The sequence below is a fragment of the Ixodes scapularis genome, unplaced genomic scaffold (genome assembly GCF_016920785.2).
Source record: "Ixodes scapularis isolate PalLabHiFi unplaced genomic scaffold, ASM1692078v2 PGA_scaffold7__128_contigs__length_106722199, whole genome shotgun sequence".
NCBI classification, from domain to species: Eukaryota; Metazoa; Arthropoda; class Arachnida; order Ixodida; family Ixodidae; genus Ixodes; species Ixodes scapularis.
The window spans coordinates 38,247,206-38,267,018 of record NW_024609882.1 but is presented as its reverse complement, the minus strand read 5'-3'; the positions used below and the strand labels follow the sequence as shown (position 1 = coordinate 38,267,018).

The 19,813-nt window shown below is 46.9% G+C and overlaps 2 protein-coding genes across 2 annotated transcripts in view; one reads left to right on the top strand and one right to left on the bottom strand.

Annotated features, from left to right (window-relative positions):
• LOC8024111 (carboxypeptidase inhibitor SmCI) overlaps positions 1-16,538 on the bottom strand; it is a 29,124-nt gene extending 12,586 nt beyond the window's left edge. The window contains exons 1-4 of the mRNA XM_029966756.3: positions 16,178-16,538; positions 14,707-14,898; positions 12,317-12,532; positions 8,771-8,836 (exon numbers count right to left, since the gene is read on the bottom strand). Coding sequence (XP_029822616.2) covers positions 8,771-8,836; positions 12,317-12,532; positions 14,707-14,898; positions 16,178-16,220 — 517 coding nt within the window. The 5' untranslated portion in view covers positions 16,221-16,538. The remainder of the gene's footprint in view (positions 1-8,770; positions 8,837-12,316; positions 12,533-14,706; positions 14,899-16,177) is intronic.
• LOC120848802 lies at positions 4,222-5,031 on the top strand. Its single transcript, XM_040220827.2, has 2 exons — positions 4,222-4,532; positions 4,656-5,031. The coding sequence occupies exons 1-2, from the start codon at positions 4,305-4,307 to the stop codon at positions 4,833-4,835; spliced, it is 408 nt and encodes a 135-aa protein (XP_040076761.1). The 5' UTR covers positions 4,222-4,304; the 3' UTR covers positions 4,836-5,031.
• Positions 16,539-19,813: the final 3,275 nt, after the last annotated feature.

Sequence of the window (19,813 nt, the reverse complement as noted above, 5' to 3'; positions counted from 1 at the left end):
TATAAAGTCTTAGTTGATAGTCAGCGGTGTGTATGTCTCTGTTTCTCCCTGTCTGTGTTTGTCCCTCTCGTTCTAGCTGACCATTTACCTAAATTATGTACCAACTAGCTCAACTTCAGCCTGTTATTCAGTTTCCTTACGTTGCGCGCCGCACCGCTGCAACCCATTTCCGTCGACGCTCTGCCTCGTACGGCTTTGCTGGAAAGCGGTAAAACTCTACCACTGGGAGCTTCCCAGCTGTGTTTCCGTAGCTGTTGTGGCAGTCGTAAACACAGCAATAAACAGAAGTGCGCTTTTTCGACAGCGTTGTTGCGGACGACATAACGAAAGCAGCCGGGTACGCCTGCACTTTACGCCTGGCAAGCCTAACGCGAAAGCAGTCGGGAAGGGCGGTAACCGCGGTAACATACCAATAGTTTTTATTTCGACGGACAGATGGCGCCACGGGTTTTTTCAAAACACCAGCGCCCGGAGCGTATAGGGAGTATTCACTGGCGGCCAGAGCTGTGTGCGCGACTGTTGAGCGCGTGCTGACGGCGAGCTTCCACAGTTCTTTTTCAGCTCCCTATAAAACTCCCAATAAAAGTTTAAAAAAAAAAAACGAGCATTGTTTACCCTTTTACCTCGCAGCCAGAACAAGCGACCACGTGATGTGGAGCCGATTATATGCCGCCAATGTTGATCATAGCCACGCGCTGGGGTTGGCAAAGCACAGGACACGCGCTGAGTTCCAGACATTGTTATGGCTCGGCTATTGTCGTCGTTGCAGCGATGGGACACGGGCCAGTACTCGAAAGCATGTCGAGGCATCGATTGTCACGAGCCCAGATCGAATGCGTACGCAGTCCTCGCGTCCACTGTGTGAGCAGCATTTGAATATCGTCACCGCAAAGCTCGATGACGCATTCCCGGGGATCGTACTGTTGCCATTGTCCCCACAGCTCCGTCATCAAATTTCGCGAAGGAGCAAAAGGCGGCTTTGGAAGGAGAGGCTGAAAGAAAAGCTCCGCTTTCATCCTTTGAATTCCGCCGCGACGAAGACGTTTCTTGGTCAGTGGTGTTGCGTTTGAGTATTCTTGGGTCCCACTAGTGCCAGGAAGCTGGTGTAAAGTAAGAAATATTCCTACCCAATGCCGTTGCACAGCCCTTTTAAGCTGACACTAGAAGCTGCGTCTTCAGCGCGAGCGTTCTGCCCTTGCTAAAGCGCGATCCAAACCAACGCTTCTTTTTGCGCCTGTAGGTCGTGCGGCTGCGGATGTGACGTATTTTCGTGACGTCGCGCCACTTCTTCGCTCCTTCCGGGCGCGCACAAGAAAGTTGGATAATTTCAACTTCTTCTCAACGCGCACAAAAACGCGCGGTGACGTAGTAGGGCGCTCCTGTGTCCCGTCCAATCGGTGGAGGGCAAGCTAGTTCCGGCTCCGCGTTTCTCGCCGTCTGGCTGCCCTCTCCTCCCCCCCTTTTATTTTCTTCCAACATGACAACGCGATCTCTCTCTCTCTCTCTTTCTCTCGCCGTCTGGCCGGCCAGTCTATCGCAGTTGCACTTTGCTTGTGCGCTCGTGCCAAAGTTTTGCCCGTCCAAACCAAAGCGCACGGTTCTGACTCAGAAAGCGCGCCCGGAAACAGCAAAAACGCCACGAAATGCGTCACATCCGCAGCCGCATGACCTACAGGCGCAAAAAGAAGCGTTGGTTTGGATCGCGCTTAACACAAGTGTGAACGCGCAGGCACGCGCAACCAAAGCACTGCGGAAGCCAGCGAGCTCGCGATGAAGGCGGAGCTTTTAGTCTTTAAGGTGCCTGAGTTCTACTACAGCGACAAACGAACAAAACTAACACCTACGAGACTCAAGCACGTGCTGCATGCAGGCGAAGGTACTATCGGGGAGAAAACGAGATGCGAGCAGTGGAGCCCGTGGCACAGGCTTCGCCGCCTGGAAGTGAGCCTAGGGGCGAGGGTGCGTGGCCTACTCCGACGCGTTTACGACTTCGCTCGGCGCTCCCCAAGCTTCGGCAGTGCGCCTCTTATGGCGCGTTCACACTGGAAGCGGATCCGCGTTCGCGAAGCGGATCCGCGCGTTCTCAACCGCAAAGCGGCTCGGATCGAGCGGTTGGAGCGCGTTTTTGCCAACCGCTTCGGGACCGATTTCTCCCAACCGCTTTCACGAACCGCAAAGCGGCAACCAATCACAACGCGACGCTGACGTGACGTCAGTGACTTTCGAAACAAGATGGCACCTGTCGCTGGTGAGGCGTCCAAGGCGCTGTAGTCCTAGCGCTGTAATCTTAGCTTTCGACAAATCAACGGAGAAAGTTGATGTTCACGTCCGTTACTTGAATCCTCCGCGAAAATAATTGACTCGTAATTTTAACGGGCCTCGCACCGGTGATTTGGTTCGGGTAAGAGTTTGTTTATTATTCCGATTGCCACAGCCTAAGCTCGCTGCCTTGTTAATATCTGCCTGTAGAACGTCGTAACCTACCCCTGATCGACCGAAATGTCAGCTTTTCTACCCACTAGGATAGTCGCGTGAACTATTGAAAGCTTTCGACACCGTGCATGACCGCCACGAAGCCCGATAGAGACGTCGTGAGCTTGATAGCGTAGCCCACGCACCACCACGGAAGGCGCAGGGTACCTGCGCTAGCTCGACCTGTAACGTTTACTACTAATAAAATAAATAAAGGGAACCTACTCAAGAAATAAAGTGTACGTACCAGACAATGCAGAGGTAATCCATACGGCGTTTATTTGAGCTTAATGTCAAACAAACAGTAGACGCGATCGACGAGCGAGTGACGAGAGTCCGCCACCAACGAAGCCACGACCGGTTAGCGTCGAACACATTCCCGCACCACGGTCCACCCCACCGCCCACAACTTCGAAAATGATAAGAGTGAACAACAACGAGGGGGAAAAACTGGCCCTCTATCCCGAAAACAAGGTCAGCTTTTCATGCGGGAAGGGTCCACTTCGAAGAAAAGGTCGGGGGCATCCTGTTCTGAGTCAGCAAGGCGCGCCTAGCTGGGCTTTGCTTGTGGGCGAGTTCGAGGGAATCACAGGCGAGTTCGGCGGGTCCATGCTTCTTTTTTTTTTTTTTTTTTGCTGCCTCAACTCGTGATGCGTGCGAACATCCCGGAGAAAAATATTCCGCGTGCCAAATAGCAAAACTTTGGCTTTGGATCTTGAATTAAAGTGGATTTTGGATTGTAAAACAGGGTTGCCAAACGCAAGTCTCAAAAGATCACGCGTGATCGCCGAGAAACCGCCAACCGCCTCTCGGTGTGTCTGAACGGGGTCGCTCACGAACCGCATCCGCGACCGCTTCCCCGAACGCGGATCCGCTTCCAATGTGAATGCGCCATTAGTGCGCTGAAAGCTATCTGCGCCATCTTTGCTCGCTCGGCGCGTGCGGCGCGAGGAAGCTAGCCGCAAGTAGTAGCTAAAGCGCGCCCTGGCTGCACTGATGACGTCGCGCCAGAGTGTCCCTACATCCCTACGCCGCGTGTTAAAGTCATGCGCGTGCCGGACTGAGGATTCGTAAACATTAAAATGGTGTATAGTCACTGCTTAAGAAAAAAGTAAAACGATTTTAACACGATACCACTTAGGACCTCTTGACGCAGAGATGTTGTTGTAGGCGATGTAGTGAAATTAGGCAAAAAAAGAGTCGGGTTGGCGTCCGGTCGGCGTCGGATGGGACAGAAAAATCCTGATTGGTCGATGGGGTCAGACGGCACATCCACATGACCTCGCGCGGGAATTTCAAACAACCTGTAACACTCGCGTGAAACGCGACGTCACGCGTGCAATGAAAGCGATTAAAACGTGGTACGTAATACGAATTAAAAGTCGACGCATCTTTCATATTGTTTCACTTTATAAAGTAATTAATTTGCCTTCCAAATATATTTAAAGACTTTCAAGCGGAGGCAGGATTTGAATTCACGACCCGCCGGTTGCGAGCCGGACACACCATATCGACTAGGCCACGCAGATACGCTTGCAGGGATTGGAAATGAGCGGGAGTATATACGTTCAGCTTTCGCGTTCCACTTTTTGAGTCGAAGCTCGATCGTGCTCCTGTAACTTTATCCCTCCTAAAGGGAGACATTTTCCCGGAGGCAAAACCCACCCGAAGGAGAATAGCACTACTTGGATGACCTTGACCTAGTGTAATAGAAAAACTGGATGGTTTATTTGGTATGGCCACCGGGCGGCCACTCCGGCGCCACCGTCGCTTGCGCTCCCCAGCGCCGCCCGTGGTCGACCTAAGAACGATTGGTATGTTCCCATCTGAAAATGGCGGCTCGCACGTGCGATCCGACGGTGCTCTTTTGCGGCTTCAGAAGGATTGACGAGATCGCAGAATATTTCAAAGAAAAGTCACTGAAGTTAGGGGAGCAACTTTATGCGGGCCGTCACGTGTTTGGCGTGAAAGAAGAAGTCCTTCATACTACAGCTCCCAGCGAAGTTGTAGGGAAATGCCTCGCGCAGATGAAGTCTGCTGTTTACAACGTCCGGCTTCAGGTGAGCGTGCCACCCGGTTCGGTTTCGCGTACCCCCCCTCCACTCCTCATTTGTTGTTGTTCTGATTTCTCGGTTCAACCGTGCATAACACACATTTTTTTTTTTTTTTTTTTGCTACGGCAGCTTTTAGCGCACCCGAGACTCATCGTGGGCGCGAGCTGCACCTGCAAGGCTGGCGTGCGTGGGTGGTGCAAACATGGAGCAGTGTGTCTCTGTCGTCACATTGCATATCTTTGCAGTTGTGTCTCTGTCGTCACATTGCATCTCGCCTTGTACGACGAAGGGAAGATCGTGGGGATGTAAGCGGGGTGCTGAGCGATGGAGCTTTTTTTGTTTCCTAGGAAGTGGCAGCTGCAAATCCTGGCCTGCCCATTCGCGGGTTCCCAGGGGTCTCCGTCTCCGCTGTACACAAAAATGCAGTGTCTAACTGTGCCAGCGAGAAACAATTCTGTATCATGGAGAGCAAACAAAAACCGAGAAGCGACAAAAAAAAAAAAAAGGTTTCTTTACGTTGCGCGCCGCACCGCTGCAACCCATTTCCGTCGACGCTCTGCCTCGTACGGCTTTGCTGGAAAGCGGTAAAGCTCTACCACTGGGAGCTTCCCAGCTGTGTTTCCGTAGCTGTTGTGGCAATCGTAAACACAGCAATAAACAGAAGTGCGCTTTTTCGACTGCGTTGTTGCGGACGACATAACGAAAGCAGCCGGGTACGCCTGCACTTTACGCCTGGCAAGCCTAACGCGAAAGCAGTCGGGAAGGGCGGTAACATACCAATAGTTTTTATTTCGTCGGACAGATGGCGCCACGGGTTTTTTCAAAACACCAGCGCCCGGAGCGTATTAAAACGTACATTGGTACAAACTCGGAAACTTGGGTGCTAGCCGGATGCCCATCCGGCTGCCTCTATGGTCTCGATAAACACAATATGGCGGATACTCAAAAAAGGCGGGATGTCCATCACGCTAATACTGACGCTAATACTAGTTACATTGGGGCCGCTACACCCAGGCTTGGCCAGGTGACATGGGGTTGAGAGCCGCAGACGAAACTAGAAGACTTCAGAGAGGCGTAAGAAGAAAAGGGCGGGAGGGGGGTGGGGGAGGTCAATATGGAGGGAACAGTCCTTCCAAAGGGGACAGGTATAATTGTCGATTACAACAACTAACACCTGGAAGCTGAACGTTTCTTCACACGCTAAACGAAAATGAATGCATGGTTCGCTAGCCCGCCGCTGCCCCTGATGCCCACTACGCGTATACGGCTCGAAATTCTTTTTAGGACAGTAAACGAAACAGGGTCATTGGACGCATCTATGGGTCAAAAACTTGGAGGATCGACGGTTAAAAGGCCTCTGACGCGCAAAAAAATTCAAAGTGCCCGCCAGTGCCCTGTGACGTAACAATGTACCGCAAGGTGTAGGGGCGGTCAGAAGGGAGGCGCCGACCTGCGTCACTAAAAGTGGGTTCGCCGGAAGTCACGTGAGTTTCACTCTCCCCACGACCGTGCCTAAGACTTCTTTTTATTCTGTTTTTTTTTTCTACGAGCGATCGTAGAAAACGAATTTTCAGTTCCACTAGCTTTTTTATCGCTGCATCGTTGGTTAGTTTGCGTGCTGTAAAAGTTGAGGACAAAGAGTCAGTGGATCGACGTGATGGAGGTCAATGATGAAAACGTTGCGAATACAAGCCAGTGTACGAGTGCATGCGATCAGTCCGATGGTACAAAGCCATACTGGGCGCAAAACAAGCTATCGAGTTTTGAAAAAAAAAAACATTTTTAGAACGCTCACAGAAATTAGGGTTACTGGCATACGACACGCCCGATCGCATTGCTGAAGGTTCAGACACCGAGGTCGTCGAATCATCGGATACTCTCCAGGCTCAAGATGCCTGCCGTCTAGAGAATAGGGGGTATTCACTGGCGGCCATAGCTGTGTGCGCGAATGCTGAGCGCGTGCTGATGGCGAGCTTCCACAGTTCTTTTGCAACGTGCATTCCGCACCATCAAGAGTGTCGGTCTTAGCAGCCTATTGATGTGAGCTCGTTCTGAGCATGCGCTCTAAACAGCACCCGCAAATATGGCGTCCAGTGAATACTCCCTATACGAACTGGTGTGTGTACCAAGTACAAGTAGACGCCGAGCATAAAGTACGTGTTTGTCTAGAACATGAGTAGAACTTGCTTACTAGGTTCACTGACTCCTCTTCTTCTACCGTTATAGGCCCGTAGCTCTCAAGTTTTGAGCAGCACTCCAGACGAGCAAAATAAAATATTTGGCTCGCGTTTCGAACGTGCGTCATCACGCTTCCCCACTATAGTTCTTTATACTCCGTTCCATTTGAAGTACCAGCGTAGCAGAGGCTACAAGACCGAGCTCCGTCCCTTCGAAGCACGCGCGCTCGTGCAGTGCGAACATTTTTCGGAAGAACATGTTTTTGCGAGTAGCTTCAGCTGCGCTATCACGTGAAGTGAAATATACGGGCTCACGGAAGCTATGAAAGAACGCAATAAAATAATAAAGCTGAATGGGACGCTGAGGCCACGAGCTGCATAATTCTTTTTTTTTTTATTTTTGGGTTTTCTTTTTTTAGACGTTTTGTTATCGCGCGTCTGCAGATGCTGACAAATGCTTGCATTCGAACGTGGCACGTGCAAAATCGAACGCTACAGCGCCGCCTGTATAGTGCTGCCAGCATAACATGGTCGCGTCTTGCGGACGCGCTCGCGCCCCCTGCCCGAGAGCAACGGGTCTATAGCAACATTAGGCGATGAAAAGCAAATAAAAGAAACCTTGTCTGCTTGGATTGCTCGCGGAGGTGCGGAGAATAACAAAAATATTTTTAAAAAAATATTACACGCAGTCGCGGTAAGCGCGAGGAGTGGTACAGCTCACGTGACCTTCGGCGATGCTTCCCTTCTGACCGCTCCGACATCTTGCGGTACATTGTTACGTCACAGGGCACTGGCGGGCACTTGGAATTAGGCTTCGTATTTCTATCTTTAATAAAAAAAAAAAAAAAAAAAAAACGCTGCACAACTCTGAAGTGAGAAAATGTTTGGTGATGTCCTACTGATTCATTATTTTAACGCCTAGCATTAAAAATATTTTTTTTGCCGTGTCACCTTATTGGAAAGATCAGTTTGAAAATCTAACTGGTCAGACTGGTATTTGGACTGGTCAGGCTGGTCTAACAGGAAATCAAACTGGTGCAACTGGTAGCCAGACTGGTCTCACTGGTAACCAAATTGATCTAACTGGTCATCAGGTTACCTTCTAACTGGTCACCAGATTGGCCTGTGTGGTCACCATATTGGCCTAACTGGTCAGCAGATTAACCGAACTGGTCACCAGACGCCGAACTGGTCACCAGACTGGCCGAACTGGTCCAACTGGTTACCAGATTACCAAACTGGTCGCATGATTGGCCTAACTGGTCCAACTGGTTACCAGTTTGACCCCTCTTTCTCACTTTATTTATTGGCTTTCTCACTTTGATTTATTGGCTTTCAACTAATTACGGCGTGATCGAGCGTTTACTTTTTACGAAGAGACTTATCCCCTGAGCCGAATCATCGGCTCAGGGGATAAATACTCTCAGAGGTATGAGATTGCTGGAAAAAAATCAACATGCTGGGAATATTTTTTATTGTTTAGGCGGTCATCAAGAAATTCCGTACGTTCAAAACGACCAGTATAAAAGACGGAAACGCAGAGCTCGGAAGTAGTGATCGGGTTAGTGTGCGGTTGTATTGATAGTTGTATGTGCCATGTATGTGTATGCGCTCAATGCATGTTCAGCTGATGCTTGTAGTATGAGTATTGTGTCTACATTTGTGTATAATAAAGATAACCGAAGCGCAGTGGTGGCGTGAACCAATGAAAATATTTTTGTGGAACCAGCGTGACAATTGTTTTGTTTTTTTAAGTGGAGAGAGAGAATAACGCGATAGCATTATTGGGCCCTGTTCGCAAAGGCTTGTCATATAAACCCTCGCTCTTTCCCAAGGAAATGTCGGAAATGTGGGGGAATGTCAGCGGAATTCGGGTGTTTCATACTGAACCCTGTCCCTGCCTATTTTGATTTAAATAAGCATTCTGGCGGCGATCACTGGTGTATCTAGGTGTCAATAATCATGTCGAGACACACTAGTGCGCCGATATCTTCTCGTGTCATGCGTGAACCGAAACAGAGAAGACATGACTGGTTACAATAAGAATCAGCAAAATTCAAACCAAACCTGGAAAAGGATACCAATGAGGGGTCCATCCACAAGTTGAGCACCCAGAGCGGTACGCTGAATCAACTGTGGGCACAAGACACAAACATCACGCCAAATGTAAGTAATTTTTCAAACGCTCATAGTCTGTAAAAACACAAAAGGTAACTCGAAGGAAGAAAATTTAATACCCAGAAGGTTTTATTTTATTTATTTATATATACCCTCAATGCATAAGCAGTATAGAGGGGAGTGGTAGAGCCAATAACAAGAAGTAAGCATGGGAGGAAAATTGGGGAAGCAATTCAAAAGGAATTTACAAAAAAACAATGGATACAGACGATTCAAGCACGTCAAAAATATCCAGCCTACACACACACATATATATAATAAACTCGATAAAAGATATCTGACTTATACTAGTACTATTACATGAAATCATTCAGGTAGATTCTGCAAAGTAAGTTTAAACAAATATAAATTACTAATAGTGGCTATTAGGGAGGGAAGGCGGTTCCAATCATTAGAGGTGCGTGAGATGAAAGAATAAAAAAAGGGATTAATATTGCATAAAATTACCCCTACTATCTGAAGGTGACCCACCCGTGACGATCTATAAGATGGTGGTGTTAATAGTTCATTACGCAAAGTGGTACGATGAAAAATCTTAGGAAATAAGCAAGGTCGCATTTTTGCGTCGTGATGCTAGGGATGAAAGACCTAGGTTTTAATTTCATTGAGGACACACTAGCAGCTGTTGGTAGTTCGAGTATATAAATCGGGCTGAGTTTTTTTTAATCATTTTTAACTGGTTAACAAGAATTCCGACGCCAGGGTTTCAAATTGATGAAGCATATTCTACAGGGTGAATCAAGGAGAGGCCAGGCTCTTTAAATCGACCGCAAAATTCGGTTTCTTAACCTGTCGCGCTACGACTTTGTGCAGCGTTGCCCACAGATGGTTTTATTTTTTTTATTTTTTTGTAAAATTTGCAAAGAGTGAACTTGCCTGAGGAAAAAGTTTCAAAGACAAAGGCTTAGCTCCTATGGAAACGCAGCGAAGCCACCGGTCTTCAAACAACACGGCACCGTTCCGCACGGGAGACAAGAGATGGCGCAAGCGGTCGCGACGCCAACTTCCGCCAACGAACGAGCCTACGACGCCGAGAGCCGGCGTCTTTAGCAGACAAGCAACTGCAGTTCCTTGTTGCTACCACGCCTGTTTTTGTTTCTGTGACTGTCGCCGCCTGCGGAACGCGCGCCGCTTTTGAGTCTAAAAAGTCGTCTGCTAAAGGCGCCGGCTCTCGGCGCCGTATGCTGGTTCGTTGGCGGCGTTCATTGCGCCATCTCTTGTCGCCCGCGTGAAATACATTTTTTTGTTGTTGTTGCTGTTTTAGTAGCAGGAGCTGGTGAGAGACCTTATCGGTGTGGGTGAATAAAACCAATTGCGTCTCGCATAAATATGATTTGCGACATGGAATAAAAGCACGTGTTCAGGAATCTTGCATGGGACGCTAGTGATTGATAAGGGTCTGTAGTTGTAGGGTGAATGTTTTTGCCATTTTTATGTACGGGAACCACCCTTCCTATCTTCCAATCTCCCGCAAGCTCACCGGGGTCGAGCGATTGCTGAAAAATTTAGCGAGGGCGACAGAGGAATACCATTTGGTGTTATTTTTTAATAGCATATGAGTAATACAGTCAACACCAGCGGAAGAGAAAGGTTTGAGAGAGTCAATAACTTTAGCAATATCATTATCATTAATCAACACGAAGTCCATGGGTAAATACTCACAATTACTAAATAACGGCAAAACAGCGAAAGAAACACCCAAGAAAGCACTAGAAAACACATTGTTAAGCATACTGGGACACTCTCCGTCATCATTTGGTTCACTTTCCAAATTCGTTAGTACAATTCGCGAACTATCAGTTGCATTTACTACATTCAATAATTTTCTTGGATTAATAAGCAACATATTCGGGAGCGTATTGGTCAGAAAATTTGCCTTCGCTGATTTGACAACAGAATCGTATTCATCAGCCGCGGTGTGATGTATTGGTTTCGAGATGTTTTTGCACTTCGATACAGGCGTTGTTTTCGATTGGAGAGGCGCCTAGTAAACGAGTTAGACTAAGGTGTTTGTGGATCGTAACCGATTACACGAACTAGAATAAAACGGTTAGCGAGCTCTGTTATCTTCGTTTTCCATAGCATCCAGTTATATTCAACTGAGCGTTTTTCGACTCCGCTTAGAAATGTTTCTAAAAATAAAAACAGTTCATCCTTGATTTGTTTAAAGTAGCCTTGCGATAATTACGTAGCATTTTGGTTTTATTAGAAAACTTCAGCACAGGAATAGTCACAGCAAACTTTAGCAGAGAGTGGTCACTTATTTTCGGCATGTACTTTACTTCTGAGCATACTTCAGGGCAGGTAGTTAATACCAAATCCCACAGGCTCGCACTTGTTGGTGTAATTCTGATTTGTTCGGAAACAATCTGTTTAAAGTTAAAATATGAGCACAACTCAACAAATGCTTAAGAAACAGATGAGGAAGAGACTAGGGAAGGTGAAGACGTTGACCATTGAATTGCTGGATAATTGAAATCACCCAGCAAGAATACAGGGGATGATGGGTACCGTGTTATGACGATGAGTATGGCATCACAAAGCTCGGTAACAAAGCTAGAGGAAGCGTTATTACGTGTAAGAATGCGAAAGTACTTCAGTTCGGTGGTGACACTACGCTCGCCCACTGCGCAGGCGCGGTGCTCCCGCCGGTTTCACAGCTTCCGTGACGAAGCACCTGCGTTGCTGTGCTTTTCTTTGTGTTTTATTTCTGAGGCGCGTCCGCTTGAACCTTGAGCGTCGCGTGCTCTAGCGCGCAGTTTTTCGGCCATCTTTTGGGGGACAACGTCGACCGCTTTTCGCGTAATATGGGACATATCAGACTGTCGTCACAAAAAAAGAAAAGAAACCCTCTATTTTTGAAAGAGCATTGAGAGGATTCAGGAGGTCACAAAGGAGCAGTCGCTTAGCAATATGCCTATGCGCCCCCCTCCCCCCCCCCCCCCAACCCAAAAAAAAAATAAATGAAAGTATTGCATCGATTATTTTTTCTGTTCGTTCTTTTCACTATTGAACTACGCATTGCCGAGCGCTCTATCTATTCCGCCCAAATGTAGCGATAGCGGTTACAACCAGATGCCAGAACAAGACGTTATTTTATTCAAGAATTATCAATCTTTTTTCTTTTTTTCAAATGTAATGGGAAAATCGTGGCCGACGGAATTAAATGGTGCTGGTTACCGAAAACGGGTCGGATTTTTCCATTCCCATGTTCAGATAATCCCATAATGTTTGAATAAGCTAACGTCTAGTCCTGAAACTTTAGCATAAGGTTCGGACAGTTAGCGGCACATTTGGGCGGGCAATAAGCGTTCGACGATGCGTTGTTTATTTTTACGGTGGGAAAAACCTCGCTTTTTTTTTTTTTCTTTCTTAACACTCTATTTTTGAATAGACTAAATCCCAAAAACTCAAATGTAGTGCTTTTATACGTACGCGTTTCGGCGCGCCGCAGGCAGGTTCTCTCGCACTCCGCGGAGCTCAGGTAGTTGTTGAGGTTGCCTCCGCAGCCGCCATAGATAAAGCGCTCGCAGGCTCCCGTGTCCACGTTGAAGAACCAGCGTGGCATGTAGGCATCGCACACACCGGGCTCCGCCGCGGGCTTGCAGCTCTCGTCAAAGCTGGTTTCGACCATCTGCTGCGTGCTGTGAGCTGAAAGAACGATAGCTTTGGTTTGGCAGAGGTATTCGCATCCTCAGATCAAGCCCCCACCTAACGCCTGCAAAGAACAGCGATCTTGATGATGTGGAACGCGCGTTGCGGAAGCAATGTGAAAGCTTTAACATATACACCGCACCAGGGATGGGCAGTATTTCAAATACTTTGTGTATTTTGCATTTGTATTTAATTACAAATTGGGTAATGTATTTGACGTGTGTATTTAAATACTAAAATGTGTGTATTTCAAATACAATTTTAATTAAATACAATTTTGTGGGCGAAAATACATCCCTCAAGTTTAGTGTCACTGTTCAGAGCAGGAAGAAAACTACGTAATGCACCGAATGAAGTGTCTCTTAATCAAGCACAGGCGTTTAGTGACTTTGTGATTACGGTGCTAGTCCAGGGCAAGAATTGTGACGAAATCGACGTTCACAGGCAGACTGGCTAAATAAGTGGCTGTGACAACTTGTGATGCTTTCAAGCCTGATTTCCATCCATATTTTTGCCTGGAACATTCTAAAAGTGCGGATCGTCCAGATTTTCGTAACTGGCGCGAGTTGCAACAATAAAAAATTCTCTAGCTAGCGCTGCGCGTCTTGGTCGTCTCGGTTCTTTGTTGATCTAATGCCAAAATGTAATCGACAAAAAAGCTGCTTGAAGCTCTGTACTTTTTTCACCTATTACGTCCAAGCTGATTACATTTTTTTTTGCGATTATATTTCTATTACTTTACTAGAGCCCCGCACACTAAATACCGAGTGTGCGATGCAAAATTAAAATGAGATACCTAGAAACCCGTTGCAGGAGCCCTAAAGTCGCTGACGCAAATTTTGAGGAATGTATTCGGAAAAGTATTTGGAGGAGACCAAATACAATTGGTTGTATTTGTATCTTGTATTTAAATGCCTTTTTGGGAAATGTAATTAGATTTGTAATTAAATACATTTTTGACGAAGTATTTTGTACTTGTATTTTGATACATATTTGCATGTATTTTGCCCATCCCTGCACCGCAGTAAACGCGTTAGGGTTCTCTGGTAAGTCACATTAAGGACCAAGTAAGTCCACGAGAGAGCCATACTGCCGCGAACTGGCGCTTCTTCTAAGGAACTCATGGTGGCGGCATTTCAACAGGGCTTCACAGAACGCCACCAGACGAAATTTTGGAATCTAATAATTAGTTTTAATATTAGCTCTTTTGACTTTTCTGCCGGCAGACCAGAAACACCAGTCTACGGGCTCGTGTTTCTGGGCTACCGGCACAATATAGACCCCATCGAAGCAAATAAATAAGTGCAAACATTTTGTTTCCGTACCCCTTTAAGCTAAAACTGTGGCCAAAGCAACAGGCACGAGCTAGCCCGCGCACTTAGCCTTAAGGCGCCAATTTCTAGCGCGAGTACTCGTTCTGTGGAAGGACACTTCAAAGCAGCGACCTCGAGCTGTCGTGCTTGTGGCATTGGCTGCAGTCTCAACATAAGATGGGGAGGAGATCGAACAGTCACGCCTCTAGCTAGCGCTACGCTTCAGCTGTGGGGACAAAAAACCGAATTCTCTTGTTTGTTTTTGATCACAAATATCGAAGACGACGATTCGACAGCCGCTCCTCGTGCGACCAAAGCACTGGTCAGAGCGAAGCGCTCGTGCCCAGACCGTTATAGGCGAGGTTTAATTTCTTATTATGCTGTGTTGGGAAACACCGGGCTGTGGGGACAACAAGCTCAATAAAGCGCCCCCTTTAGTTCGATCTCCTGCCCAGTAGATTAATTACCTTACGTATACAGTCACTGTTTGCAGCCAAAATGCCGCGTTTGCCGCGGCCAAGGGGAGCAACGGGCCTGCATAGCAGGCCCGTTGCTTCCTTTGTACCGACGTCAGCTCTTTTCACTTGTAAACTTGATGCTAACGGTGCCGACATGACCTGAGGCTGAGGGGAACTTCTCCAATTCAGGAAAAGCCATAAGGATCGAGCGATATCCCTCTGGCGTATTGAAAGGAAAAGCCCGACAGTAAGAAAGGGAAGAAAAACGTGGGGATATTGTTCCGAACGGCCACTGTCTTGTAGCAATCGGGAATCTGCTCAAGAATGTTTACTTTTTTTTGTCGGGGTATGGTGACATATGGATGGACGAGGCAAGTCACACATAGCGTATATACTATACCATTTTTGCAGGAGAGCCGGCACTCTTCTTGGCTCTCGAAGTTGTTGGCGTTGCCCCGGCATCCACCGTACATGAACCTCTCGCAGTTTCCCGTCGTGCTGTTGAAGAACCATCGCAGAATCACGGCGCGGCAGGGACCTCTCACGACCGGAAGGTGGCAGACGTCCTCTTGACCCCGGACAAAGGCCAGGCCTGCGTTCGCGGTGGCACTTTTGTACTCCCCTAGAAGTCCGTCTCGCTCTATCAATTAGCGGGGATAGGGTAACCGGCGCCGTGCCCCAATTTGTAATCCAGTTGGGGTGGCATAAGGGGAGGGGGAACGTCTTTGATGTCATTAAAACCCCAGTCACTTCGCTCATTGACCATACAAAAAAAACATGGTGTTGGTTTCACTTGTTGCACACACGATAAGAGTACTTATCTGCGCACCCACCTCAAGCGTCTTTGAACCATTTTTGTTTCATAGATATGTACACTTTAATCATGTCGGCTGACATGCTTTTTTATGACAAATGTGACAAGATTCTCATACAAGAAAAACACCTGCCTCAGGCAGTGCTTGCAGACTGTCTTTTGTGTAATATATTAGCTGTGCGAACGCGGCATAAAACTGCATGGACTGCTCAAGGCTGCTTAAAAGTTGTAAAAAAAACTTATAATTTTTAAAGAAGACCGGAACAGACCACTAGATAGAGGAATGTTCAAAGTTTCAATGTAACGTTTGGCCGTTACTGTACAGCGGAGCCAACAAGGTGGCCTTAGATTACGCTGGGAACTGGACCAATCGTAAAATTCATTTTCATGGAGGACTGCTTAAAATCTTCTATGTGAAAAAATGCTTCATGTTTTTCACTGCTTCTTTATCATGTTCGACATCGCATCGCAAATTTTATTACTCATGGGAACTTTTATTATTATTATTATTATCATTATTTACCAACAGTATTGTAAAGTAACTCAATAAAACATTTCGAGTTGTAATGGTTACGTACAAACGAAGTAACTATAGACGCTCCCTGCTTAGCAGTGACACTTTAGCTGTTTTTATGTTTTTATGAAACCAGTTTAGGTTTCGGGGAAATATGTCCCTTACTTTAACAACAGCGACTTCCCTAAATGATGTCAACAATTATACAACTTTATATTCGTTTAGTCTGAAGATCAGCGCCACGTGTTCTCACTACCTGAAGGCCTGCGACGGGTGAGCAGGGGGTGAAATAAAAACAAAACTGTGCCATTATCTTGTTAATTTCCGAGACAGGGCCTTCGGAAATCGTAGCGTATACATTGATGTCAATTGATATTCTCGAAACCAATTTACACGTGACTCTGTTACTTTTTGGCGACTAAATTTGGCCAAAACATTTTTAAGAACAGCGTAACCATATGATGCATTTACTTTTTGATCTCGAGCAAACGTCACACTGTTTTAATAACTTTCTTAAGAGTAACTTTTTACAGCTTTGCTTACCGAAGGCCACTGCGACGAGGCAGACCACGATGTTGGTCTTCATGGCTGATGCCGCTTGTTGCACGCTGCTCGCTGTGCGCGCAAACTCCGGGTCGGACGATCGGTTGGCTCTTATGCCCGAGCAGCGGACCTTTTGTCAAGAGGTTTGGAATCAGCGCTTGACTGCGCCGTTGTTCAAAGCTGGCAGGTTTTCGTATCTTTTCTTCGCGCTTCTCCCTGATCAAAGCAAAACTATGGAACGCAAGCCCTGCGCGCGTGTGGTCCGACTCCGAGTACTTGGCCTTTGCCCTTGTGTGTACTTGGCTTGTATGGACGTCATATCAGCAGCATTGCGGAGGCCTTGCTGTTGAGCGTGCACCTCCTGCAGAAAGCGTTTCCACCCGAAAAAAAGTTATTTCTCGGAAAGAACGAGTACGATATGACCGTTAGCATCATACCATGACATTAAGTGAAGGCCGCGTCACGTGAGAACTGCATCAGAAAGTCAAGCACAAATGTACAAATACTTCGCGATGGCATGGCATGAGTCATCTACAGAGCCTTGTTCCCAATCACACGTTCAGTCGACTATAAGTGGGCAAACAACTCTGCGTTTCAAACTTCTTTACGTGGTGCTTTCTGGGACCCTAATATAGACACTTGGCGAAAAAGTCGGCGAGCAGTCCGCCGGCCGAGATTGGCCAACGCCGCACTTGACCTTGGCGCTGGCCAATCATAGCCGCCGAATTTCTCGCTGACCTTTTCGTCATGTGCCCAGATAAGAGCCCGTCATCCCTGTATTCACAAATTATCTTATGCAACACCTCACCAATCAAAAATTACAAGAAAGAAGCATAACATGAGATCGGCATCTACAAGAATACACATTCAATGAAAACTTTTTTTCACGTGTCATACGTGAGTGAAACATGTCGCTTGAGACTGTTGAAAGTGTTATCTCAGACGAAACCAAAGAGCGCGCACTTTTTTTTTCTTTTTCTTCAATTGAATGTTGCTATGATCTGCATAGATTTTGATGTGTGTACTTCAATTGTTTGCACCACTGCATTTATAACTGAAGTGTTTTCCCACTCCTATAATAAGAGTCCTGAAGGACTAATAGTAAGTGAAATTATTAAAACAATTTAATCTATGTCAATATATAGGTTACCAGGGATGTTGCTGCGCAGTGCAATGGGTTATTCTGTGCCACTAGATCAGGGGTCTCAAACACACGGACCGCGGGCCGCATGCGGCCCGCGACTCTCTGGGACGCGGCCCGCAAGTGTCCCGAGGCTGCGAGCTCATGGTTTTAAGCCTCGAGCCAGAGCCTCATCCTCTTCATATTAAAGACATGTTTCACTCACTCACACTCCTATGTAAGCTTCGCTATGCTTGTGCATAACATCAGCAACAACATCAATGAAAGATAGTTCTCTACTCCCAAGCCTCGCACATGGTCGCATTCCCTCGTATTTGTCTTTTTCCTAAAATGATCACCACATTACTCGGCTTAAAATATCACAACTAATCAACCCCACCTACTTTGTTTACTCAGCACGCCTTGCTGATCGTCACAAAGTCGGTGTCCCATTGCTAGAACTTCCAAAGACTGGAACCGCTTACCCATATCGCTCACATCAGTTAATGACCACACAGTTTTCTGTACATTGACAGTTTCGTGTTCTCGATTGTTTAAGTATTGTATATTTGGTTCCATTTGTATTATTATTACCGCTGTTCCCGTTCTCCTCTGTAATACCAGGTGCCCTGAGGATAAAATAAATAAATAAATAGAGAGCACGCGCCATAGGAAGGGGCAGGGAAAACAGGGCTTGTAGTTTTCGTGTGGTGGTGCTCGTAGTGCAGCTATGCGGTGAAAGCCATGCTCCGCTTCGCAGGAAGCGGATTCAAATGAGTCGGAGCGTTATAGTGCTTGAGGCACTAGCAGAAAAATCTAAATTCGTCCTCTCCAGTATAGGCTCGAATTTCACTTGGTACCTGCCTTTGCGATAATAAGAACTGGAGCCGAGAAGGTAATACCCGAGAAAATACTAAATCCACAGACTTCATTTAATACGTCTATTGAAAATTATGGGACCAACCGAATCGTCTTCTTAAATTGGAGCCCTCCAACAGTATTTGAACATCTACTTTTTTTTGCGGTTTCTACACGCTGGTGGTCCCGGAAACCCAGTGGACAACGAAAGAGTTTGAAAATATTAGCGCATCATATTTTAATTTGACAACTCGGAAACACCTCCTCCGACCGTGGCGCCGTGAGGTGCCGAATGCGCGCGCATAACGGCGCTTCCTTTCACTATACGTCACATTCTCTGGGTTTCGTGATTGGCGAGAGCCGTCCCAGGAATTTTGAAGCGAAATAAAGTATATCACACGCTAACCGTCATTATTTCTCTAACAAGTCATTTTTATAGAGCTAATAAAGTTGCAAAGTAAAGTTCAAAAAGGGCGAAAACAACGCCTTGTCGCTCATGCGCGCCTCTCAGCGGCGTCCGCGACATACCATCGCGAGCAGACGACAAGTGATCCATGCAGACAACGCGCACCGTATTTTCACTTGTGCGCCCCCGGTCCCGGCCAACTAAAAGCAGTAAGAGGAGCCAGGGGAACCCTTATTTTCTTTTAGTGCTGTGACAGACTTTTCACTCTTCGAGTGAAGTGCGGCGACGGGACCCAGCTTGTGCCAAACGGGACCGCTCACAAGTTTGTAGCTCCTACTCGCCGAGGTGGCTCCGGTGGCGGAGTTGCGGGAGACGAGTCTTCCGCGGCAGTCGAAGCGGACCGAGGCAGAGACGCGTCGCGGCGCTTGCGTGGAGTGTCCTCGTACGGCGCGACGCCCAGCTCCGCACTCAAAATCCGATAAGCCCGGTAAATTCATCGATGATGGCCACCCGATCCCAAAGCTACGATGGTTGCAGTTAGGCCTAATGGCCGACGAGCCGACCGGGCCGACGCTTTGCTCCAATCGCCCGGGCCGGCGCTTTGCTCCAATTAGCCAACCGCTTTACCCCAATCGCTACACTGTTTCATTTTACGTCATGAAGCGCAATGTTTTGCTTATTTAAAGTTGTTTTCTGCAATATTTAGCTTTTCTAATAACTCATAAAATATTGCGAATCTCTGTAATATTTTTTTTTGCTCGGTGTTCCTGCTTTCATGGAGCTCCGTTTCAGCGCGAACTTCAAACCGGTCAAAAAATTGTTGGTGGGCCCCTTTAAGGCCACGGTCCCACTGAATGTGGAAGTTTAGGCACTTTTTAGCAGGTCATTACTCATCTCTTTTTAAATACTGTTTTGTGGGATTGATGTCATTCGAAAGACAATGCAATCCTCTTTCATTTGATATTATGTATGTGTTGGTTTTTACTGGTCATGCGCATTTGTAGCGTTGCGAATATGATGGCGCGGACCCTCACTTGCTCCGCTAGTTCATGTTTTATGAACGATCCATTAAAGATAACACGGTTCCAATATAGCAGTTTTGTTAAGATGATGTCGGAGCCGAATGTAACGATACACTTTTTTGGTATTTGCGCTACTTTGTTTTTTTTTTCATCCCTCCAAATATTGCCTTAAAATTGACATTTTTCAGCACAAATATGTTTAATGACACGCGCTAGGGCAATGAAATTAG